The sequence below is a fragment of the Pseudopipra pipra genome, chromosome W, assembly GCF_036250125.1.
Source record: "Pseudopipra pipra isolate bDixPip1 chromosome W, bDixPip1.hap1, whole genome shotgun sequence".
Classification (NCBI taxonomy): domain Eukaryota; kingdom Metazoa; phylum Chordata; class Aves; order Passeriformes; family Pipridae; genus Pseudopipra; species Pseudopipra pipra.
The window spans coordinates 54,229,125-54,254,264 of NC_087580.1; the positions used below are offsets into that span (position 1 = coordinate 54,229,125).

At 42.0% G+C, this 25,140-nt stretch overlaps 1 protein-coding gene across 1 annotated transcript in view; it reads right to left on the minus strand.

Moving 5' to 3' along the window:
• Nucleotides 1–5,652: 5,652 nt before the first annotated feature.
• The window catches only part of LOC135405094 (CDC42 small effector protein 2-like), a 51,226-nt gene continuing 31,738 nt past the window's right edge, over nt 5,653–25,140 (minus strand). Inside the window, exons 2-3 of the mRNA XM_064639807.1 lie at nt 18,136–18,237; nt 5,653–5,751 (exon numbers count right to left, since the gene is read on the minus strand). Of these exons, the coding sequence (XP_064495877.1) occupies nt 5,653–5,751; nt 18,136–18,237 (201 nt within the window). The remainder of the gene's footprint in view (nt 5,752–18,135; nt 18,238–25,140) is intronic.

Sequence of the window (25,140 nt, forward strand, 5' to 3'; positions counted from 1 at the left end):
AGACAGTTTAATAGGGAAAGTAAAAGCCACACACAAAGTAAAACAAGGAATTCATTTGGTGCTTCCCATGGGGAGACAGGTGTTCATCCATCTCCCGGGAAGCAGGGCACCGTCACACTCAATGGTTACTTGTAAAGACAAACACCACAACTCTGAACATCCTTCCCTTCCGTCTTCTTCTCCATGTTTTATATACTGAGCATGACATCATATGGTATGGAATATCCCCTTGGTCAGTTGGGGTCAGATGTCCTGGCTGTGACCATTCCCAACTTTTTGTGCACCCCTAGCCTCCTCGCTGGCAAGGCAGTGTGAGGAGCAGAAGAGGCCTTGACTTTGTGTAAGCCCTGCTCAGCAATAACTAAAACATCGCTGTATTATCAACACATAGCCACATACCATCTACTGTCAAGAAAACAAACCCTACCCCAGCCAAAACAAGCACAAAGCTTTGGCTGGTACACTTCTGTCCTAGAGAAAAACCTATGATAGTGTAAAACTTATCAGTTCTTTACTGATGTGGGCCTTACTTATATTCTGTAATAGTATAGAAATGGAGGAAAGCCTTTAAGCGTGGCTTGCTTTAAGGACTGAACAAAGCTAGTTGTAAACTATCTCTGCAGAAATCCTTCTCAATTCAGTCTGTTGCTTCCTGCAAAGAAGATTCTACCACAACCTGAAGGTGCTCAAGATTATTTTTGTTGTTGTTTTGAGGATATCATTGCTAGTAGTTATGTTGTGATTATCTGTATATACATGTAATATACCTGTATGATTTCCTAAGGAAAACTATTTCAGAATAGTTGTTTTCCTAGTGTTATCACAGTTTATGAAATATAGGGACTTCAAAATCAATACCAATACTCACTTTCCTCCTCAATGTGGTGCTTTGAGAACAGGATTTGCATGAGCACCTATCTCATATGTCTGGTGAAAGATTGTAGTGAATGACAGCAGATGCAAAACATAGACCCCAGAGCCTGTATGGTGCATGAAGACTGCTTATACTATTGCTGTATCAACAGGAATCATTTAGGTCAGTATCCCACCAGGAAATGCACAAATGTAAAATATGTTTATACTGCCCAGCTGGTATTTCAAACTAATTATAATCTGCAGTGGCTGAGATTAAAAAAAAAAAAAAAGGCAAAAAAGCGCAAAACCCAACAGCGTCTTCATGATATTGACAGAGTAGCATGGAAGAAATAAAGCACATTCCTAGGAATCATCATATTTAAGTAAGCAAGTTTGGCATTCAGCAAATTATTGACAATTCTATCAGCACTGAACTCATAATTTCTATTAAATTGTATGAAGGCAGAAAGTCCTATTATTCTCCTATTATTACTTCAAAGTATAGACTGCTATCAGTAGGAAAAAAATTAAAATTTTCAGTAAGTCTCATTCTGGGGAATCTTTATCACTACATGGCAATTCCATCAGTCAGTCAGGCTCAGCATTTCTTAGCTTCTTTATGACACACTTTGCATGTGGTATCAGTCTTGGTCAGGCAGGTGAACTCCTTTAGAAATAGGGTATTGCTGCACTTATTTTAATTGTTATATATTAAAGTTCCTTAAAAGCATTTTTACCTTTAGTAAAATATTTTAGTTGCTAAATTCTAGCCTCTGGCTTCAATCAGCATATTTTAATAGACTTCATGCAAACCTCAAAGTCTCATCCTAAATACTGAGTCTTTAGTCTTTTACTCTGAAGTGTTTTGTGTTCTGATGTAACTGTCTGTGCTCAGGGAAATTGTATTAAACCACAGAATTGCAAATCTAGACCAGACTTCATCATTCCCTCATGTTAAAAGCTGTTTCTGAGGAATAATAAAATGTTAACAAATAAATTAATTGTGCATAGTGTTGCCTAAAAGACCACGGAGAAAAAAGACTCCAGGCCAATTTAGTGTATAAGATAAAGAGAGAAGGTCCTTTAATGAGTCTGTAGGCCTAGAGGAATATATACCATGCGCGCTTGCTCAGACAGTGGTTCTATGATTTTATAATAAGGTCCATCCAATCCCAGTTCTGCCCAGTTCTGCCCCCCGACACGCCCCTTCGGGAATTGGGTCTGGGGGCGTTTGGGACCCCTTCTTCCTCATCTTCATCTTTTTCGCAGCATGTACAGTCCTTGGAGTTCCTCCAGAATTCTGGGCTTGAAGGTCGCTGTGTCTGTGTGATATCTTCTGGTCCAGGCCTTAAGGTATTTTTCTACAATTGTACCTTGAAAAGAAGACTAAACACGCTAACAGAATTTTAGAGGGATTGATATGAAATGGGGGTAGTAGGGTTGGGTATGTGTAAACATTACGCTACAGGGTAAGGGATATAATACAGCTACATTAAAATCTACATTCACTACACATCTACTTCTAAAATCTATAAAAGTTCAAAAATCCATAAAAGTTCAAAAATCCAAAAAAACTCTGAGGCATCAATAGCCTTCTGCAGTAATCCATGATGATAGAAAAAGGCATATGGAATGAGGCGTTGAAATGTTATCATTAAATGTCAAGTTGATGCAATAGTATAACTGGAACCCCACAATCCAGGGACCTAATCATTTGTTTGAAATCCTCATTAAAAACTTTTATCTGTAGGAATGCGTACTACCCAAGCCTTATTCCTTGTCTTACCTCTTCCATTAAATTATTTTCACAAATATAAAAAACTAATCAACTTTGGTAAACCTGTACTGCTTTCCTCTAGTTTCCGACTGGGACATTGTACTTTAAGGTAGGCAAAACTAGAAAATATTGTCAATTTATGAAATCCTGTGAGTGGTATGTGTAATAGAGGTCTGCATAGAAGATGGAGATCAGGGAAAAAAGAATAAGGTGCTGATAGAGATATCGAATCCCCATGAAGTTGAAAAATATTACTTTGTATTACTTTTTCTATGTATTGTACTCGGTGTCCTTATGTAGACAGGACAAGGTGTATCGATTTCCTTAACTACTATTTTTCTGAGTGTGGGGAGGGGTTTTTTTGTATATCATACAATGGCAGAGTACAGTGCAACTTAGGACCAAGACTATGTTCTCAGATTTGGCTGCTAATGTAACATCTCATATAAAAAAAAATGGCTCATACACTCATACAATTGCTCTAGACAGTTTTTGGGAATTTTTATGGCATCCCTTGAGGCAAATTAAACACACCTTTGTGCTTAAATATAAAAGAAAAATTTAATGAACAATGCGTTGGGCAGTGTAACCACAACAAGTGGTTCTACATGAAGTCTGCAAAGATGCATCACAAGCAGTTTCCTTATATACACTTGTGTCAGCAAGAAAAAGGGTAGGTCACCAACTGAAAGAAAAACATTTATTGATTCAAAGACAATACTTCCCTTTTAATATCTACAAGCCAGCACTGAAAGGACTTTATTAAAAAATGAACATAATGTATAAAATAGTATGCCTTATAAAAATATGTCAGTTTTTTTCTGGATATTGATATGAAGACATTTTGAGGAATGCAAGATAGTTTTGGCAAGGCAATTTAAGCTGCAGTTACTGATCATAGAATCATAGAAACAGAATATCCTGAGTTGGAAGGGACCCACAAGGATCATCAAAGTACAACTTCTGATAAAAAAGTTCTAATCATTTTGTAATCATAGCGTATTTAAAACTCATTGATCAAGTGGCATCAGAAATGCTGACCCCTAAAATGTCACTGCATTGCTATGTGTTTATGCACCCCAAACAACTGAACATCTGATCTTGTGTGACCAAGAATCAGTACCTTTATCAGTGAAGACTATCTAACCTAACTGGAACTATTCAACCAGATAATTGACACCTACCACACTGGAATACAGCTTAGGGAAGACCAGCTACATCCATAACCCTTGAATTCTGCATGCTCTTTGTGAACTGAGGAGAAGAGTAGGTAGGTTTGTAAATGTTTAAATCAATTGGATAATTGTGGCAATGTGAAATCAGGGAAAGCAGAGGAAGACAATAAAAACTTATTTATGAAGCAATCTTTACTTGTAAACACGTGTTTATGTATAAAAATGGAAACTATTAGTCTCAGTTATGCCCTAGTTGTTAGGATATTTTTTTCCCACATAAAAATTAAACTGTCAGGTTTCAAACCATCAACTTATTGCAAACTACCAACAAGGAGAAAAAGGACAATTTACAGAGATAAACATGAGCAAAAGACTTTTTGCTGTCTTTGTAAAAAGTCACCCTGTATGTTCTTTTCACTGGCATCTGTTCTGTCAAATTAGTATGTTGCTCTTAGCAACTTCCATGACCCCTAAATATTTAGTCCACAGAAACTGCTAACTAATCAGGGAGGGCTACTAAAATTTTCAGCTAATATTGCAGGCAGTCTGGCATACTGTTACTGAAAATGACCATACAGTCTAAAATGAAGAAAAATTGTAAAAATAAAGAATCAGACAAACATGATTTTTTTTATTTTTTAAATAGACTAAAGCACTTCCACAATACTTAGATACTACACCATTTTACAGTCTTGAGGTCAGCTCTTTCAAAATAAATATACTGAACATTTATAACAAATGCCTTAGGAATACAAGTTTTCTCTTTATTATTTCAGGACCAGTAGGATAAAACTTAAAATAAAGACCTAACTCTGAAGCAGATAAGATACAAGTCCTTTTTCAGAAACAGGCATGACCCATGCCACAGCTAAATTTTTCACCATCAGCAGTCTGCAGTAAGCAATTTAATTTTTTTTTAACCAAACAGGGCACCATACAAATCAACTCCACAAAGAATATGGTCATCTCTTGTGCTGATTTTGTATGAAATAATAATTTGTGCTTGCAGGGCACAGGCCTTTCAAAAATGGATATGAACAACGAGTGATTAAAATATTAATGGAAACTTACTCATTTCTAAATTACTTGATTGGACAAAATATTTAAAGAATAAAAAGTAACAATGCTGTACATTAGGTATTGATAATGAGAGCTAATATTGGTGCTTTAATTTGCTTTAACAAACAGCGAAAATCAATCCTGAACAGCTCTATGTCCATGGTACTGGTAGGAAGTCAATGTGTGCTCGCCACTGAAAGGCACAGTACAATCAATCTCATAAATGGCACCATCAGAGCAACTTTTCACTGGAGTAATCACAAGATGTGAAAAATGAGCTATCACTTCTCTCATCATGAACACAAAGCAGTCACCAAGGCGAAAGAGGAAAGAAGATACAGGAACTCACATAAGCCTGTAACACAGAAAACACATTAAACTGAGTATTGAACATTTTGATAGTGATTATTTTCCTACCATAACATATTTAATGGCACTCTTATTTTGCTTAATTAAATGGAACTGCTGCAAAAATGGTATCCTAACTATATCACAAAATTCTTCTGAAATTTGATATACAACTAAGTTCACTCTCATGAAACAGGCTTAAGAACAGAATTGCAGTTAGAACTAAATTATTAATGTCATGTTCATTACATAATAAAAATCAACATGCTCACATGATATTGAGTGTTCTACCCAGAAATGCATTTTAAAATCATGCATCATAAGGATGCAGATGTTTATAGAGAGCTGATTACAATATGTGAAAAGATGTTCTTCCTCACTACTCTACCAGCACCTAAAAAGCAGACAGTAATACTTACTGGAAAGGTTTCCCCAAGGTTATCCTGCCTGAGTGTCTACAAGTTGCATATGAACATTTGCAGATATGCCACCTCCATAGCCTCCCTTGGACTGCATTTGGTTCTGAATTGAGATCACCTAGAGGCAGAAGGAAGGGAAAGGGGGGAGGTCAAAGAAAACAAGTCCATGTAGAGAGATAATAATGATTATCTACTATCTGGAGATGAGTTGAGTATTATGCAAGGCAAAGGTATGGGCAAGTAGGGGAAAAAGTCTGAGGTGAGAGAGTAAAGGTTCAGGCAACCAACACAAGCCTCCCATGATGCTGCTCAGATGTGAGAATGAGAAAGGTTTTCATGGGAAGGGCAACAAACATCTAAAAAGCAAAAAGCCATGCCTTTTTAAAATTTTATTGAGATCACCACTCATTCATTATTTTAATTTACACAGTTTTAAATATTAATGTAAAATCTTGCATTAAATAGATATTTAGCTTTAATTTAATTTTATCAAGCTTAAACCATGCTTGTCTATTTTATTTGCTTACAGATATTTTAGTACAAATTACTTCCAATCCATAATATTGCTTCAGGTAAAACCTGGTACTTTGTTTGCCATGTCAGATTTCCCAGCTTTGCCCTTCCCTAATGATTACTGAGTTATGAATGTTTTTTTCTGATTGCAATAAGCTGTAAAATATCAAACTAGTTTCTAGGAAGCTACAAATTACCTCACTTGCCTACGTTAAAACTGACTATTTTTCTTTACAGCTCTGTTCTTTATTCTAATAACCCTCATAGAACTCTGTCTCCCCCTTTGCTACAATCCACCATGGAGAAACCATTTTTTTCTTTTAAAGGGGATTATTAAGGTCAAGTATTTTCATCATTATCTATATGCCACTGTTTTCTTAGATAGTGTATTACTGATCCTAAAATATATTGACATTTCACAGAAAATATGAAGTAGTACAAAATAAATATATTCTCATAAGGTCACTTTCAATATCTATCTTAGTGTATTGGGTATATGTGGCAAGGTTTTAGAAGCCATGGAGGCTATAAGGGTGGCCTCTGTGAGAAGAGGTCACCCCTGCAGGGTGGGGGGCTGCCTCATGCCACATACAGGCTCCACAACAGACCCACTGCAGGACAAAACTGAGCCCATTAGGAAAGTCAGTGATGCCTCTGTGAAAACATATTTTAAAAAGGGCAAAACCACTGGAGAGAGAAGAGGAAGGAACAAAAAGGATGAGAAACAAAAGAGGGAACACCAAGGTTAGAGAAGGAGGAGGTGCTCCTGGCACTGAAACAGATACTCCCTGCAGCCTGTGGAGGACCCATATGGAACAGCTTTCAACTAGACCCAGCAGGGGAAGAGGATGGAGTTTTGAGCAACAGAGAAGAGTCAAAGGCTGCTGATGTGTTGGGAACCAACAGGGGAACATGTAAAAAAGGCTGCAAAGGAATTGGGGTTTGAGCCTCCAAAAAGGTGATGCGGTTAACAGCCCAACTGAAGTGCTTCTATACCAATTGTTCTGTATTTGGCTGGGATAGAGTTAATTTCCTATTAATAATTATACCTTTTACCTATGGAGGGAGGAAACATTTTCCCACATATTCCCCTTCACTGCCAGGCTAATTACAATAGCATTTGAAAATTTTGAAAATTTTTAATATCCTTGAGGTGTTGAAATCAGCATGGTCCTTTTGCTAGGAACCAGTCCTATTGCTAGGAACCAGCATGTTGCTGAATGTCTTACAGGTCTTGTTTAAGGTTAAACAACTACTTAAGAAAACAACCCAGAGATCTGTCACAAGGCTGGATAGTTATGAGAGGCAGCATGTGTAGGATTATATGAGCAAGTACATTGGGCAGTGGGCACCTCCAGTGTTTTGGAACTTCACCCCTGAACAAGTGCAGAATCCTGAAAAACTAGTAAAATACTTGGGAAAAGGTGTACTGTCACCCTGGCGATTCCAGAGAGATACAAATCATTGCAACATGTTGGGGCCTGGCCCAGGCCTCTTCAATGCTACTTAGTACCCTCAGGGGGAAGAGAAGGTCTCTGGATCTGATGATAAAGCGATAGGTGCTGCAGCTACTCCAACTCACAAGACAGGAAAAGCAGCTGGACCAGAGGACCAGCCCGTGCCAGTATCAGTCATCCCTCTACACAAGAAGAAATGGACACAAAAATCAGCCCGTTTAGTAAAAGAGGATGAGGCAGGGTCATCACAAGAAGGGGAGTAAGAGGCAGAACAAGAAGTAACCAACCACTTGATCCTTATACCTCAGTGAGCTACAGAGGATGAAAAAAGATTTCAGCCATCATCCACATTATCACTTGGCTGCTCCAATGCTGGGATATTGGGGCTAGTAGCCAAGAATAAGAAGGTAGGGAAGCCAAGCAGCTGGGTTCACTTTCTAGGGAAGGGATCATTGACAAAGTGATTGTAAAAGGGACATGAGTCCTCAGCCTCTGGAGGTGACTCCTGTCAAGTGTGAAGGAAAGGTATCCCTCCAAGGAAGATATGTCACCCTGGTCTGTCTTCATAGGAGAGGAGCTTCAGCCCTCTGATCATCTTCGTGGCCTTCCTCTGGACTTGCACCAACAGGTCCACATCCCTCCTATATTGAGGGCCCCAGTGCTGAATGCAGTACTCCAGATGGGGTCCTCATGAGAGCATAGTAGAGGGGCAGAATCACCTCCCTTGACCTGCTGATCACACTTCTTTTAATGCAGACCAGAATGTGGTTGGCTTTCTAAGCTGCAAGGGCACATTGTTGGGTCACGTCAAGTTTCTTATTCATCAACACCCCTAAGTCCTTCTCCTCGGGGCTGTTCTCTATCCATTCTCCACCCAGCCTGGATTTGTGCTTGGGATTGCCATGACTCAGGTGTAGGACCTTGCACATGGCCTTGTTGAACTTCATGAGGTTTGCACAGGCCCCCTTTTCAGGCCTGTCAAGGTCCCTCTGGATGGCATCCCTTCCCTCCAGCATGTCAACCACAACACGCAGATTGGTGTTCTCAGCAAACTGCCACAACTTCTCAAATATGGATGGTGACTTAACCACTTTATCCACTGGTTCCTTCAGGAACCATGGATGTATCTCATCAGGTCCCATGGACTTGTGCACCTTCAGGTTCCTTAAATGGTCTTGCACTCAATCTTCATATGTAAGTCATATGAGGAGCGACTGAGGGAGCTGGGGTTGTTTAGCCTGGAGAAAAGGAGGCTCAGGGAGACCTTATCACTCTCTACAACTCCCGGAAAGGAGATTGTAGCAAGATGGGGGTTGCCATCTTCTCCCAGGCAACTAGCAACAGGACAAGAGGAAATGGCCTCAAGCTGCTCCAAGGGAGGTTCAGATTGGACATTAGGAAGAATTTCTTCACTGAAAGGGTGGTCAGTTATTGGAACAGTCTGCCCAAGAAGGTGGTAGAGCGTCTTGGTTTAAAGACAATGTCTGCCAAGGGAGGAGGAAACCTTCCTGGAACAGAAAAAAGACCCCTTCCTCCAAATTATTGTAAATTCAAAATTAAGAGGTGTTCAGGCAAAAAAATGTAGATAAAAGGAATAACAGTTCTTTACTAAAAAAATATATGTCAAGTACAGGGCCTCAAAGCGTCAGCAGGTGCAGATGGGGGGCTCAGTTGCATGCGCCGGCGACTCACACACAAAAAAGGGGTTTCTCCCGGCCAGCAACTGTGCAGGGTTTGCTCATGGAATGTGGCGAGCAAGGAGCGGGGACCAACTCTGACGGTATGGTGGGGAGCTGCTTGCGGTCAGTCGGCAGCGACGGAGAGGTGCCGGTTCCTAGTCCAAAGCTAGGCAAGGAACAAGGAGCCAGCTCATGTGACACCAGCAGTCTTTTATAGGTCTCTAACTCCTGCAGTGGCTTCATGCAAGAGCTCCCCTCTCTCTTCTGGGCTGGTAGCCTCAGCCCATGGCTAAATGGGGGATGGGGCTTCCCCCAAGAGATTCAGTTATTATGTGAGGGCTATTAGCTACTTTCATTGTGTGGCTTAATTGTCGGCTATCCACCTCTGGGAGTTTTTCTCCAGCAGGCAGGAAAATTTTTTGAATTACCTTTTTCTTAGTTTGCCAGCATTTTTCACAATGGTAATGGGAAAATTCACTGAGAAGCCTAAACCCATAACATGGAGTCACCCTTCCTGGAAGTCTTAAGGAAACGACTGGACGAGGCACTTAGTGTTATGGTTTAGTTGACATGGTGGTGTTTGGTCAGAGGTTGGACTTGATGATCTTGGAGGTCTCTTCCAACTTGATGGTTCTATGATTCTATTTTATGATTCTACTACAGCAGGCAGTTCTTCATTCTCCCAGTCCCTACCTTTGCCTTCTGCAACTCAGGTGATGTGGATGAAACACATGCCGGTAAAGACCGAGGCAAAAAAGTTATTGAAAACCTCAGCCTTCTCCATGGTCCAGGTAACCAGGTCTCCCAATTCTTTCTGGAGAGGGTCCACATTTTACCTAGTCTGCCTTTTATCACTGACATACCTATAGAAGCTTTTCTTGTTGCCCTTGACTTCCCTGGCAGGGTTTCATTCTATCAGGACTTTAGCTTTGTTAACCTGATCCCTGGCTGCTCAAAAAATATCTCTGTATTCGTCCCAGGCTACCTGTCCCTGATTCCACACCCTGTGGGTTTCCTTTTTGTGTTTGAGTTTGTCCAGGAGCTCCTTGTTCATCCACACAGGCCTCCTGGCATTTTTGCCAGACTTCTGCTTTTTTGGGATGCATCGCTGCTGAGCTTGAAGGAGGTGATCCTTGAATATCATCCAGCTTTCTTGGGTTCCTCTTTCCTCTAGGGCTTTATCCCATGGTACTTTACCAAGCAGATCCCTGAAGAAGCCAAAGTCTGCTCTCCTCAAGTCCAGGGTAGTGAGCTTACTGTGCACCCTCCTTGCTGTCCTAAGGATCTTGAATTCCACCATTTCATGGTCACTGCAGCCAAGGCTGCCCTTGAGCTTCACATTTCCCACCAGCCCCTGCTTGTTAGTGAGAACAAGGTCCATGATAGCACCTCTCCTCATTGGCTCCTCTATCATTTGGAGAAGGAAGTTATCAACACATTCCAGGAACCTCCTGGATTCCTTATGCCCTGCTGTGTTGTTCCCCTAAGAGTTGTTGGGGTGGTTTTAAGTCCAGGTAACCCCGTTGGTCTGGATGATGGTCGCAGTTCTGTTGAAGTAATGATCGCAGTCTTGTCAAGAGTGGCAGTCGCAATCCTGTTGAAGTTCTGGTCCTCCTCTGGATATGACGAGTGGTACCAGAAGTCCCAAAACCTCAAGACTATATATGCTTAGGTTCTGATGAGAATGCCCAGTACCTCCCCCAGGGTGGGGAGTTTCACAGTAGGTGATTTAACTCTGTAAGTCATGGGATATTTTTGGAATCTTTCATGGTCTAGGTTGTTGCAGCTGCCTATTATGCCAGTCCATTGCAGCCCATTAGCAGAGATGTCTCCTCAGGCTGCTTGTGAAGGTGTTAATGTCTCTCCAGAGGGAAATTATCACAGCTGAGTCATTGGTGTGAAGACAAAGAAACACTTTCCTACCCAGCTTGTAGCCTGAGGTGTTAGGTGTACCCCAGGTAGCTGCTGCAAACAATCCATTATTAACAGTCCATCAGAAATTACATAGATGGTGTAGAATACACAGTTTTGGTCATACCCACATAGTGATAAACTGGTCCCGACCCCTGTAACTAGGACAATTTCTAATAGATACAGGACCACAACATTCAAGGTTAATAGAGCAAAATGTCAAGAAGCTGGGATTAAAGCCTGGATGAGAGAGAGCTAAAATCGCTGCAGTAACAGGAACAAGCAGCATTTGTCAAACTGCTGAAATTAATTTATGGCCCCTAAGCGAGCAGTCAACTGCTCTCTTTGCAATTAAAGATCACAATGAAAACATTTTGGGCTTTGATGTTCTGAATAGTCAAAGCTGACATCTACCAGATTGTGATGCATGATCTTTTGGTTCAAATGTTGATTGCAGCCCCAAAAGAAATCGAGGAGCTGTAGTGCCGCTGTTTAGTACAGTGCCTGTACTCCCTGATAAGGCAATTCCTGCTGCAGCACAAAACAGAATTTTGGAAAAGCAATCAATATTAACTCTTAATTAGCAGCACTTGGGTGCCAACACAGCCCTGCTAACAGCTGTGGTATTCAATAGTGCAAATTTAACATCTACAATACAAGAAGCCACTCACTTGGGTATTCATGGGGTGGTAACAGATTCAGAAAAGAGAGATATCCCTTGTTCACACTCTGCTAATTCTCCTGTCTGTCCAGAAAAAAGAGCTGAGCAGACAGCTGTTGTTTACCTGTTGTTGCAGGGGATTTTATGTCAATATTGTGTTTTTAACTCCTGCTGTTCTAAATTTTGTAGAACTGGTAACTCAAAGTCAGAAATCATGGATGTCAGCCCTGGATTCGAAAGATATGTTTTTTTGGAAAAGGCATGTCTTTTACTTCCAAGGTTTTCACTTCTGAACACCTTTCTCAGACTCCTGTAGGAGTCATTCCTGACTGCACATGCTGCACTTGCCAAAATCGTACAAGCAGTCTTACTCCCTCTGATCAGAGAAGATCCCCCCAAAAATGTGGGGGAAGCTGCAGCAGCTGTGTAAAAAGTATTTTGTAAAGTAGAAGTTGAGATTCCCTTGAATCTCAAACCCTTTTTTCTTTTTAACTAACTTTGCCGGTTGCATTGTCCAACCAAGCACACTTTTTTCTTTCTTTCTTCACAGGAATGCTAGATGAACTGTATGTGGATTGGCCTCCACCAACCTTGAATGCATACAAGGAGCACTATTATTAGTTCTGACTGTAATACCATTTCTGCTGTGCATCATAATCTGGAAACCTAAATTTTGAGGACGGTAAATCAACAGGTTGTATATTATGTACTTCTAAATATACCTATACCTAACCTAAATTTGTCTGCAGTAGCACCGCACAATAGCATCACCTTTTATAAGCAGAAGTGGACCATCCCAGAAAACAGTGAAAATCAATCCCCCCTTTCACGTGAATAAACCCATGCAGTTTATCTTTTTTTCTCTGATTCTCCTCCCCATCCCACCAGGGGAATCAAGTGAGCAAGCGGCTGCGTGATACTTAGTTGCCGGCTGGGGTTAAACTACAATATCAATGCATGCAGCACTGGTAACAAACAGGATGAGTTGGAAGCCACTGTGCAGCTGGAAATCTCTGACCTAATCGCTATCACTGAAACTTGGTTGGATGACTCACATGATGAGTGGAGTGCTGCAATTGATGGCTATAAACTGTTCAGAAGTGACAAGTAAGGAAGGAGGGGCGGGGGGTTTGCCCTCTATATAAAAGAATGGATTGACTGCACAGAGATGAACAGGTTGAGAGCTTATGGGTGGAAATTAGAAGCCAAGTCACCAAAGGAAACCTCGTCGTTGGTGTCTACTATAGGCTGCCTGATCAAAGGGAGGAGGTTGATGAAGTGTTTGTACTTCAACCACTGGAAGCATCCTGCTCACAGGCAAAAAGTAAAGCCGAGAGCCTGAATTTTAGGAGAGCGAACTTTCAGGTCTTTCAAGAACCAGTGGAGGGGACCCCCTGGGAAACTGACCCTGGGGATGATAAAGGAGCAGAAGGGAGCTGGCAGCTCTTGAGGGGTGTTTTTTTTAGAGCACGAGAGCTCTCGATTCCCAGACTTAAGAAATCAGGCAAGAAAGGCAGGAGACCAGCGTGGCTGAGTAAGGGCCTTCTGGTCGAGCTGAAGTGCAAGGAGGAAATGCATAGGCAGCAGAAGCAGGAACACGTATCCTGGGAAGAATCTAGAGATGCTGCTCAGGTGTGTAGGGATGGGATCAGGAAAGCTAAGGCACAGCTGGAGCTGAATTTGGCAAGGGATGTGGAGAAACATAAGATGGGGTCCTACAGGTGCGTAGGTCAGAAAAGGAAGACTAAAGAAAGTGAACACCACCCCTGTCTGATAAATAAGCCAGGAGATGGAGTGATAAGCAACGTGGAGAAGGCCATGGTACTTGGCAATTTATTTTCCTCCATTTTCACGGGCAATCACTGTTCCCACATCTCTCGAGACCCTGAACCTCAAGGCAGGGACTGCGGGAATGAAGTCCCTCCCATCGTAGGAAACAATCTGGTATGAGACCACCTGAGGAACCTGAACATGCACAACTCTATGGGACCCAGTGTCCTGTCCTGAGGGAACTGGCAGATGTATTTGACAAGTCACTCTTCATCAGATTGGAAAAGTCATGGAAGTCAAATGAAGTCCCCAGTGACTGCAGAAAAGGGAATATCACACTCATTTTTAAAAAGGCAGACCCTGGGAATGACTGACCAGTCAGCCTCACCTCTATGCCTGGTAAGATCATGGAGTAGATCCTCCTGGAAGCTATGTCAAAACATATGAAAGACAGCAATGTAATTGGAGACAGCCAGCAGCCAACATGGATTCACCAAGGGCAAATCATGTCTGACTACTCTAGTGGCCTTCTACCATGGAGTGACTGCATCAGTGGACAAGGGAAGAGCTATGGATGTCATCTACCCAGACTTCTGTAAGGGGTTTGATACTGTCCTCCACAACATTCTTGTCTCTAAATGGCAAAGAGATGGATTTGATGGACTATTAGATGCATAAGGAATTGGGTGGATAGCCACATCCAGAATCACAGAATCAACTAGGTTGGAAAACACCTCTGAGATCGAGTCCAACCTTTGATCTAACACCACCTTGTTTACTAGGCCATGGCACTAAGTGCCACATCCAATCTTTTCTTAAATACCTCCAGGGATGGTGACTCTACCACCTCCTTGGGCAGCCCATTCCAATGCCCAATCACTCTGTAAAGAACTTCTTCCTAATGCCTAACCTAAACCTCCCCTGGCGCAACTTAAGACTGTGACCTCTTGTCCCACTGCTAGTTGCCTGGCAGAAGAGACCAATATCCACCTCGCTACAACCTCCTTTCAGGTAGTTGTAGAGAGTGATAAGGTCTCCCCCGAGCCTCCTTTTCTCCAGACTGAATAACCCCAGGTCCCTCAGCTGCTCCTCATAGGACTTGTGCTCCAGTCCCTTTACCAGCCTCGTTGCCCTTCTTTGGACATGCTCCAGCACCTCAGTGTCCTTCCAAAATTGAGGGGCCCAGAACTGGACACAGTGTTCGAGGTATGGCCTGTGCTGAGTATAGGGGAAGAATCACTGCCCTGGTCCTGCTGGCCACACTATTCCTGATACAAATTAAAACCAGTAATGAGTGGTGTCCCTCGGGGGTCTGTATTAGGACTGGTACTGTTTAATATCTTCATTAATGACATAGTGTCCTCAGCAATTTTGCAGATGACACCAAGCTGAGTGGTGCAATTGATATGCTGGAGGGAAGGGATGCCATTCAGAGGGACCTTGACAGACTAGAGAAGTGGGTCCATGCAAATCTCATGAAGTTTTGGGCAGTCCCCAATAATAGTTCAGACTGGGGAATGAATGGATTGAGAGCAGTCCTGCAGAGAAGAACTTCCCCTCTACTCTGCTCCTGTGAGAACCCACCTGGAGTACTGTATCCAGCTTTGGGGTCTCCAGTTCAAGAAAGACATGGACCTGTTGGAGCAAGTCCAGAAGAGGGCCAATGATCAGGGGGCTGGAACACCTCTCCTATGATGGAAGGCTGAGAGACTTGGGGTTGTTTAGCCTGGAGAAGAGAAGACTGTGGGAAGAACTTATTGTGTCCTCTCAGTACTTAAAGGGGGTTTGCATGAAAGTTGGAGAGGGAGTTTTTACCACAGCCTGTAGTGACAGTACAAGAGACAATGATCTTAAACTGAAAGATTTTGGTTGAACATAGGGGAAAAAAATTTACAATAAGGATAGTGAGGCACTGGAACATGTTGCCCAGAGAAGTTGTGGATACCCCACAGTTGGAAATGTTTGAGGTCACGTTGGATGGGGCTTTGAGCAACCTGATTGTATTTGTACTTAATTAGATGCTGCTATTTTTTGGTCTGTGGTTGGTCCAGCCACCTGTGAGAGTCTATTCTTTTCCTGCCAAGTTATGAGAAAACAAGCACTGATAAACAAGAACTTTTGTCCTTGAAGGGAGCATCTTGTATAAACTATATTTAATTGGTACCTCACTATTGGCTGATGGCCCTTCAAGGGCATTTGAAGGAGAAAGTGAAGACGAGGAGGATGAAGTAAGCCCCCAGACTCATTTAGGAAAGACCCCCTGAGGCATAGCATGCAGGCGCGGGGAAATTCCAGAGTACCCCCGCATGCACAGAAGAGATACCACTTGCATAACGGAGGGAGGGACTGAAGGCCTCTAGCTGGGCGGTGCTGGCCACACCTGCCCAGGTAGATGTCACAAATTAATTGTATAAAAAGCAGAGAGCTCGTGCTGGGAGGGGAACACAAGCTTCACATCAAAGGACAGCGTTGCCTTTTGCGGGGACGCCCGCCATCTTGTGAGCCTGCCGACACTCCAAGAATGCAGCTTCTGCTATGGGTAATTCTAGACAGTCTGGGGGTGGTAAGAAAACTTCATAAGCAACATCTGAGTGAGAGGGGGAGTCGTACTGAGGGCTTATTTTCCTCCTCCTTCTCTCTCTTGGGTTTTCATTTTGTTGGCCACCTCTTGGTAATAAATATTGTTGTTGAGCTTTCAACAGTGTATGGTTTCAGTTTCAGCATCCTTCCCCACTACACTGATCTAATGAAAGATGTCCCTGCCCATGGCAGGGGAGTTGGTCTAGATGATCTCTGAAGGTCCCTTCCGACCCAAACCATTCTCTGATTCTATAAAAAGGAAGGAGCAGCAGAGAGAAACCATAATGTACTGACTGTAACACACACACACACCCCTGGCCAAGTTCATCAGGGCAGGTCAAGAAGGAGTGAAGTTGAGCCTGGGAAAGGAGAGAGAAAAATTGTTGGTTTAATGTTTGGCTTTTTGTTTCTCACTATCTGAATCTATTTTAATTGACTATAAATTAAATTAATTGAATCTGTTTTCCCCATGATAGTAATTGGTAAGTGATGCCCCACCTTTATGTTGACCCATGAGCTTTGTCATCCTATTTTCTCCCCCTGTCCCTCTGAGGAGGGAGAGAGTGAGTATGTGGGAGTATGGCTGTTGGCAAAGGGTAACCCACCATTCTTACTCTGTTTTTCATTTTCAATGATATAAAAATGTTTATAACTCTTATCATCTACAGGAAGCCACAAACCCCCATTTGTGACATCAGTGTTGCTTGCTCTGGAATTAATTCACAACACAAATAGTGAGAACCTCAGTAAGTACACACAATATGAATATTTGTGTGAATCATAAGGAAAGTTACAGAGCTTTATATAAAAAACATTTTTAAAAGATATTTAGGAAATCTAATAGAAATTATACTTTAAAAATATTTTTTTCTGAAATATTCTAGTATGTATTGGGTCACAACAACCCCATGCAACGCTACAGACTTGGGGAAGAGTGTCTGGAAAACTGCTCGTCAGAAAAGGATCTGGGGGTGTTGGTTAACAGCTGGCTGAACATGAGCCAGCAGTGTGCCCAGATGTCCAAGAAAGCCAATGGCATCCTGGCTTGTATCAGAAATAGTGTGGCCAGCAGGACCAGGGCAGTGCTTGTGCCCCTGAACTTGCACTGGTGAGGCCGCATCTTGAATCCTGTGTTAAGTTTTGGGCCCCTCACTACAAGAAGGACATTGAGGCACCGGAGCATGTCCAGAGAAGGGCAACAAAGCTGGTGAAGAGTCTGGAGCATGTGCCTTATAAGGATCAGCGAAGGGACCTGGGGTTGTTTAGCCTGGAGAAAAGGAGGCTCAGGGGAGATCTTATTGTTCTCTACAACTACCTGAAAGGAGGTTGTAGCAAGGTGAGGATTGATCTCTTCTCCCAAGTAACAAGTGACAGGACAAGAGGAAAAGGCCTCAAGTTGTGCCAGAGGTGGTTTAGACCGGATATTAGGAAAAAGCTTTTCACTGAAATGGTGGTCAGGCATTGGAATAGGCTGCCCAGGGAAGCGGTGTAAGTGTTCAAAAGGCATGTGGATGTGGCACATGGGAATATGGTTTAGTGGTAAACACAATGGTGCTGGGTTAATGGTTGGACTCAATGATCTTGGAGGTATTTTCCAACCATAGTGATTCTATGATTCTTTTTTAAAACAAACCTCTATTTTCTTTCCTACATGTTATTGGAATAAATTTAAGAAGTACTCTACCTTGTACAATTTATAAAAATGTGCTTTGTGTTGTCAATAAATGCAGGAATTTTCAACATGATATTCCATAATCTTGAATGCAAGTGGTTAAGACTTGGAATTAAGATACTATCAGTTTGTTTTTCAGCTCTACAGAAACTCTTATAACTCAGTTGAGAACCATTCCTTCAACTAATTGCTTCAGTCACAATAGCCATGTCCCCATATTGTCTCAAAGATGAAATATTCTTCATCCACTCATGCTTACCGAGTTCATTCCACTGAATATGTCTCCTGATCCTACATGAGCCGTGTGAACAAAGTTCGTTGGCTCCCCAATCATGCTTCGGTCAATCTGATGTCGCCTTTTCTGAAAGGCAGGTAAAGAAACCATCTGATTGAGGTTCATTTTAAAAACCCCCAATGTTTGACATACATGCAGAAGTTAACTGTCCATAGATTATTTCATACATCATAGGATATTTTCATAGGAGTCAAAAGGCAGAGTCCAATGTGATTTGTTTTTACTTAAAGGATCTATAGCAGACTGTTAGACCAGCACTGATATCACTCCTAACATTTAAACCAACCAACCAAACACATAACCTTACTACATTTCACTGTAACAGTATCTGTAACATTCCTCATGGGGACTTCTGTCTTTATATGTATTTAAACATGATAGATCAAATTTGAGAATTAAACATTCAAAACAAGAATTAAGGGTCAAAGAACATTAGTAGAGTGTAATAAAAAGCTAACTTACAGAGTTTGTGTTGCCTTGCCATAGGAACTTATGCTCATTTTTCTAGTAACATACTGCACTGTGGCATGCAGAATAATGCCTTGAATTTTATCAGATTTAGTCACAGCCATATACTTAGTGGAGCTTATATACTCAGATAACTTTCACTCTGCATGGTTGTAGTGTGAGAGCTGCAGACATGCACTGTGATAATAAGACAGGATACCAGATTAGATCCTAAGGATACTCTGATTACTGTGCCGTGAGAAATAATGTAAAAATAGTTTAACTTCTGTCTCCCTTTTGTCAGTCATGGCTTCATTTTTTATTCATGCAATAGCAGGCAAATGAGAAATTAGAGACAGTAAGGACTTCCTCTAGTAAAAGTTGCTTTGGTTCTCTGCCTCTAGTTGAGCATTGCATTCAGAGGAAAAAAATGGAAAATACTATTCTCATCCTTTAGGCCAGAGGCAGTAAGCTTCAGTAGAGTGAACCACAATGGTGCTGGTCTTGGCGTGTTTGTGGGAGTGTGATATATTCAATCTTTCAGACCTCCCCATATTTATATTTCAGCCATTGCCTTCCATACCAAGGCGGCTTTAACCGCTTGGCCTGGTTGATTAAAGTGCAGGTTTCACATTAACAAATAAGCTGTACAATAGTGTCCATGGTTAAGTCCACCCCTCAATCACAAGCCCATCTACATGTTGCATCTCTTCCTTGATGGCTGTCAGAGACTGAAACAGGCAAGTCCTGAAAGGTGAGAAAAACTCTTTTATCACTCCCTTTACATGAATTCTGTGCATCTAGCCTGGGCTATACATCTCCATGATGGAGGATGATTGAAACACAATAGGCAGCTGCAACTGTCTTCGGAGATGTCAGAGGCTTATGGCATGGCCCGTGACACTATCCATTGTAAAACTCCCCACCCCAGGGAGACACAGGGCATTCCCACCTGAGCTAGAAGGGTATAATAACTCAGAACATCTTTGAATTTTGTTGGGAGCTTCCCCTAGCCCCAACGGATCAAGAACACCACTTCAACCAACAGACATGGAAACTGCAACTACCAAGTTTCATTGCTGGATCCAGTGGGAGGTTGACTATATGCATCTTTCCACCTTTATCCTTTCTTTCCCTTTCTCTCCCTTATGCATTTCCGTAAGTGTTATCCTTATGCTCTAATGACTGCTATATTGCTATAGATGATATTGCTATCAATGCTTTAATATTGCTATGCTCTAATAATAGTGCTATGTTGCTATGCTTTAATATTGCTATGCTTTAATAGTGTCATGTTGCTATCCTCTAATGTTGCTTTATTGCTAGAGATGCTTAAATATTGCTGTATTGCTATAGAATGATAACATGCAAAACGGCAACATACCTGTTTACCTTTAGAAACAAAATTGTTCCAAAATAAACCCTACATATATATGTTTACAAACACCAATTATTCAGTGTTGTTTCACTCTAATCCACCACAAGGGATTTATTAATAAGAACCTGGGTTACCCTCCCTTTTCTGGAGTGGGTCACAACAATGGCCTGAGGTGTCATGCGTCCACTGAGATAGAAATAATTCACTCTTATGTTGCCAATTCAAATCCACCTGAGCCACTTCAATCTTAGCAGCCTGATCCACTTGTTGATTTTTCTGATGCTCTTCAGTGGCCTGACTCAGGTACATGAGCATCTATGTGACACACCTTTACAAGTAGTTCTCACCTGGACAGCAATATCTTGCCACAATGCAGCAGCCCAGATGGGTTTACCTATGGGCTGCCAGTTATTCTGCTTCTGTCTTTGCAACCACCCTCACAGGGCATTTGCCACCATCCATGAAACAGTATAAAGGTAAAGTATTGGCCATTTTTCTCATTCAGCAATGTCTAAGAGCCAGCTTGAGAGCTTTCACCTCTGCAAACTGATTCAATTCACATTCTTCTTCATCAGTTTCCACAACTTGTGGTAGGAATTATAGAATCATAGAATCATCTGGGTTGGAAGGGACCTCCGAGATCATCAAGTCCAACCCTTGATTCACTACTGCTGTGGTTGCTAGACCATGGCACTAAGTGCCACATCCAGTCTCATCTTAAAAACCTCCAGGGAAGGAGAATCCACCACTTCCCTGAGTAGCCCATTCCAATACCTGATTATCCTCTCTGTAAAGAATTTCTTCCTAATATCTAACCTAAACCTCCCCTGGTAGAGCTTAAGACCACGCCCTCTTGTCTTACTGATAGCTGCCTGGGAGAAGAGAACCCCCACCTGGCTACAACCACCTTTCAGTTAGTTGTAGAGAGTGATGAGGTCTCCCCTGAGCTTCCTCTTCTCCAGGCTGAACAACTCCAGCTCCCTCAGCCTCTCCTCATACGACTTGTGCTTGAGTCCCTTCACCAGCCTTGTTGCTCTTCTCTGGACCTGCTCCAGCACCTCAATATCTTTCCTGAACTGAGGGGCCCAGAAATGGACACAGTACTCCAGGTGTGGCCTCACCAGCGCTGAGTACAGGAGAAGAATCACTTCCCTGGACCTGTTGGCCACACTGTTCCTGATACAGGCCAGCATGCCATTGGCCTTCTTGGCCACCTGGGCACACTGCTGGCTCATGTTCACCTTCTTGTCAATCCAAACTCCCAGGTCCCTCTGTGTCTGGCTGCTCTCCAGCCACTCTGTCCCCAGTCTGTAGCGCTGCATGGGGTTGTTGTAGCCAAAGTGCAGGACCCAGCACTTGGCCTTGTTGAACCTCATCCCGTTGGAATCAGCCCAACTCTCCAACCTATCCAGGTCCCTCTGCAGAGCCCTCCTGCCTTCCAGCTGATCAACACTCCCCGCCAACTTAGTGTCATCTGCAAATTTGCTGATGATGGACTCAATCCCCTCATCCAGATCATCAGTAAAGATATTAAACAGAATTGGGCCCGACACTGATCCCTGGGGGACACCACTAGTGACCGGTCGCCAACTGGATGCAGCACCGTTCACCACCACTCTCTGGGCTCGGCCCTCCAGCCAGTTCCTAACCCAGCACAGAGTGCCCCATCCAAGCTGTGGGCTGCCAGCTTTTTCAGGAGTATGCTGTGGGAGACGGTGTCAAAGGCTTTGCTGAAGTCCAGGTAGACCACATCCACAGCCTTCCCCTCATCCACCAGGTGGGTCACCTGATCATAAAAGGAGATCAGGTTGGTTGTAGCATGTGACCCTTGTATAACAAGGAATAAGTGATGCTCCTCGTGCGGTGGTGAGACAAAGAGATTTTATTCGAACTCGCGCGCCCTTTTATCCTTACAGATCATGTGACTTTCTTAACCAACCAGTTTACTAACTCTGGGGCATGCTCCTTGGGCTCTGTACCTGGCACATCCTCTGTGCCACCTTTGGCCCGCCCCTACACATCCCCTCTTTTAATTATATTAAGAAGTCACAAAAACAGTATGAACAAAAATGCAAACAACAATGCAAACAACAATTTTAACAATCAAAACATTATAAAACTACTAAGCTTCGCAGTGATCCGGCACATTGCTTGCTCAGTTGCTTAACTCTAATGTAAACCTTTTAAAACCTTCTTATATTCCTATAGGGTAGTGCAACTTGGATAATTACTTTATTAACTTGGGGCTTATCTTAACTGTCTATAAACTTATAACTTTTTAATCTGAGGGTTTTTATAACTGGGGATTTCAAACTACAATTTCTCAAAAGCGACCTGTGGCTGAGGTAATGTTATTTGTGAGGTGTTTGGTTTTTATTATTTGACCAATCACACAACCATTTTCATTCACACACTCATATCATACATCGGTGGCCACCGCACTGAACACACACATGAACACACACACACACACATTCCAGAGATTGCTTTTCACCACATTGGTCATTTCCTAATGTAAACTTGAAAACATAACATAACTCTTTTCCAAACTTCTGCGTTGCTCTGGTTCCTGCTGCTGTGGTCACATATTTGAATAGGGTTTTACACACCTGGAAGAAACTTGCTTGAGTTCTTTTCTATAACTTTTAGGCATAGCTTTCTCTCCATGTCACAAACCTAGGTATCTCATCCATCGTCCTGAAATCAAATCTTACTATGATTAGCAACTTTGGAGAAACAAACGCCTGAGGTGCGTGCTGCTTTTCAGACCTGCTTCTTTCAGCACTGTCACAACTCAAAAATTGATAACATACATAGCTTTTTCCAGATGTTCTTACAGGTTACACCAGTTCTCCCCCCTTTTGTTTAAACTTAGCACGTGTTTCAATATGTGTCTTTACTGTTTTATGGATTAGTGTGAAATACTTGACGTGAGAATTTTCCTATTTCATAGGAAGTAACTGCTTAATTTTAATGTTAATCCATTTTAGAGTACCAAAGGTTTGCTAAGCAACTAACTCATGTGTTTTACACCTTTGTGTTTTGTCTAGTGAATGTAGTAGCAGTTATGTTTTGTGAATGTATATCTATTTGCATGTACAATTTCAATATGTCCAATTCAAAATGTATATCTCTGATCGCCAAGCCTCATTTGCATTTAACTCTCTAGGGTGGTTTCCTGACAGTGTGGCATACTTTGATGATGTAGCTTTATTGATTGTTATTTTGAATGGTCTCTTAGAGAACCTGTATTCTGATGGAGAATGAATGAGGTAATTGCTTGCCTTAAACTCTGGGTATAGTGTTAAACATTGCTGCTTTAGCAGCTTTTCAGTTTCTGTCAGTCATTGGCTGTGGCAGGTCAGGATGTGATTTTGCGTGCATTTGTGTACCAGTCATACCTTTTGTAACTCACAGGAATCAACCAGAACGCATTTCAAAAAACAGGTAAGGGTTAACAATATCTCAAGGAAATTAACTTTCAAAACAGATTATCAACCTCATAGCATAATAAGCACAATCATAACATCAAAGGATTGTTTTAAATTTTTCCCAAGGTAATGACAATCAGTCCAGAACTATACAGAAGCTTAGTTCATGGCTTGTAGTTTTCTCACTGTTCCGTGGCAGGATTTATTTTAAGTCTATTGCAGCATATTGTGTTTTCCTAGATGCATATGTGAAGGCCCTGAGGCCTTTCATTGGTTCAGTATTGCATCTGGTGTGGCCTTTAAAGGTAAACTGTTGATTTCTGCCACAATCTGTGCTTAAGGAGATGGATTAAAATATCACCACCAAAACTTGCCAGGGCATCTTGAAATCCAGCGTCCTCAGCTGTCATCCTATCCAAATTGTCCTTTCAAAGCTGGAATGTTGGTAAAGGCAGGATTTCTTCCGTTCAGATCCTCAGTCGTGCTCTGCCCTAAATGACAAGCTTACAAACTCAATAGCAACTTACACAGATTTAGGTGGTGGGGTATGACTGAAAGAGCTGTTTTAGAACTAACAGCGGCTTCTCTCAGTTTGATCCCACTGAAACAAAGCTGCAATGCTTCATACCTGCTGGAAACAAAAACTAGGCAGATTTGCTTTTCAGGATCTCTCCTGATTTGTTTGCTCTTTGTTACCTTGGTATAATTCTCTAATTTTTGGTTTGCCTCTGTAATCAACAATTTGTCAGACTTTAAGTTGGAGTTCTCCCCTAGCAACACAAAGAGAGGTTGTAGGTTCCCTCTGTTTATAGCTAAAACCGGTTTTAAGCAACTGGTAGCCTTCTGAGGTTTCTGCAACTCGTGTAAATACAAATGTTTTTTACCTCGAGCTGCGTCACTTGTGTAGAACTTTTTTGCTGTGTTGTCTTTTCCATGGCAAGTCCAGAATTGTGGTCGTTGGATCCTTCCTGAAACAAACTGAAGATCTGCACCTTGGGCAGTTTTGGTTAAAACAGCAGGAACAATTAGCAGTTCATTTCTTGTGGCGCTGGTTATTAATGTGTCCTCTGCATAATGATGTATTATGGTTGTCTGATACTTCATCGAGGTATTTTGCATCTCCTGAGGAGGTACAGCCCAGCAGTGAGTTTGAATAGTTTGTGCACTGCTTAAAACCATGATGGGAAAGAGGGGTTTCTGGGCATCCTCAGGGTGACAGAGAATGGTAAAAGAACATTTTTTTGAATCAGTTACCACTTGTGACAAATTTGCTAGAAACCCTTTAAATAGAGGCAGTCCAATCTGCAAGGCTTCTGCATGTGTTTTGACTGCGTGTTCCGCTGTTAGCATCTGTAATGTTTCCACCTGTCACCCTTCTTTGGGGTACAGGGTACATGGTTATTTTGGGGGCTGGTTATTGGTGTGTGGCTTGCCTTAAGTAGTTTTCTCTTTTGCACATGAACAGTAGTGCTAAAAAAGAGTACAGCTAGCAATGCTATTACAAGCAATACAATACTTGTAGCATATCTTTTGTTTTGCGTACGGCACCCTTGGTACAACTGAGTCATTTCTCTGCTGCTAGGGTGTTTATGGAATGTTGCAATTAGGGGTTTCCAGGGACAACTCTCCTGATAGTGATTCACTTTTCCACAACTAAAACAACTAGTTGTGTGTCTGACTTCCTTGTGTATTTTTACCTGGGCATCTAAAGCT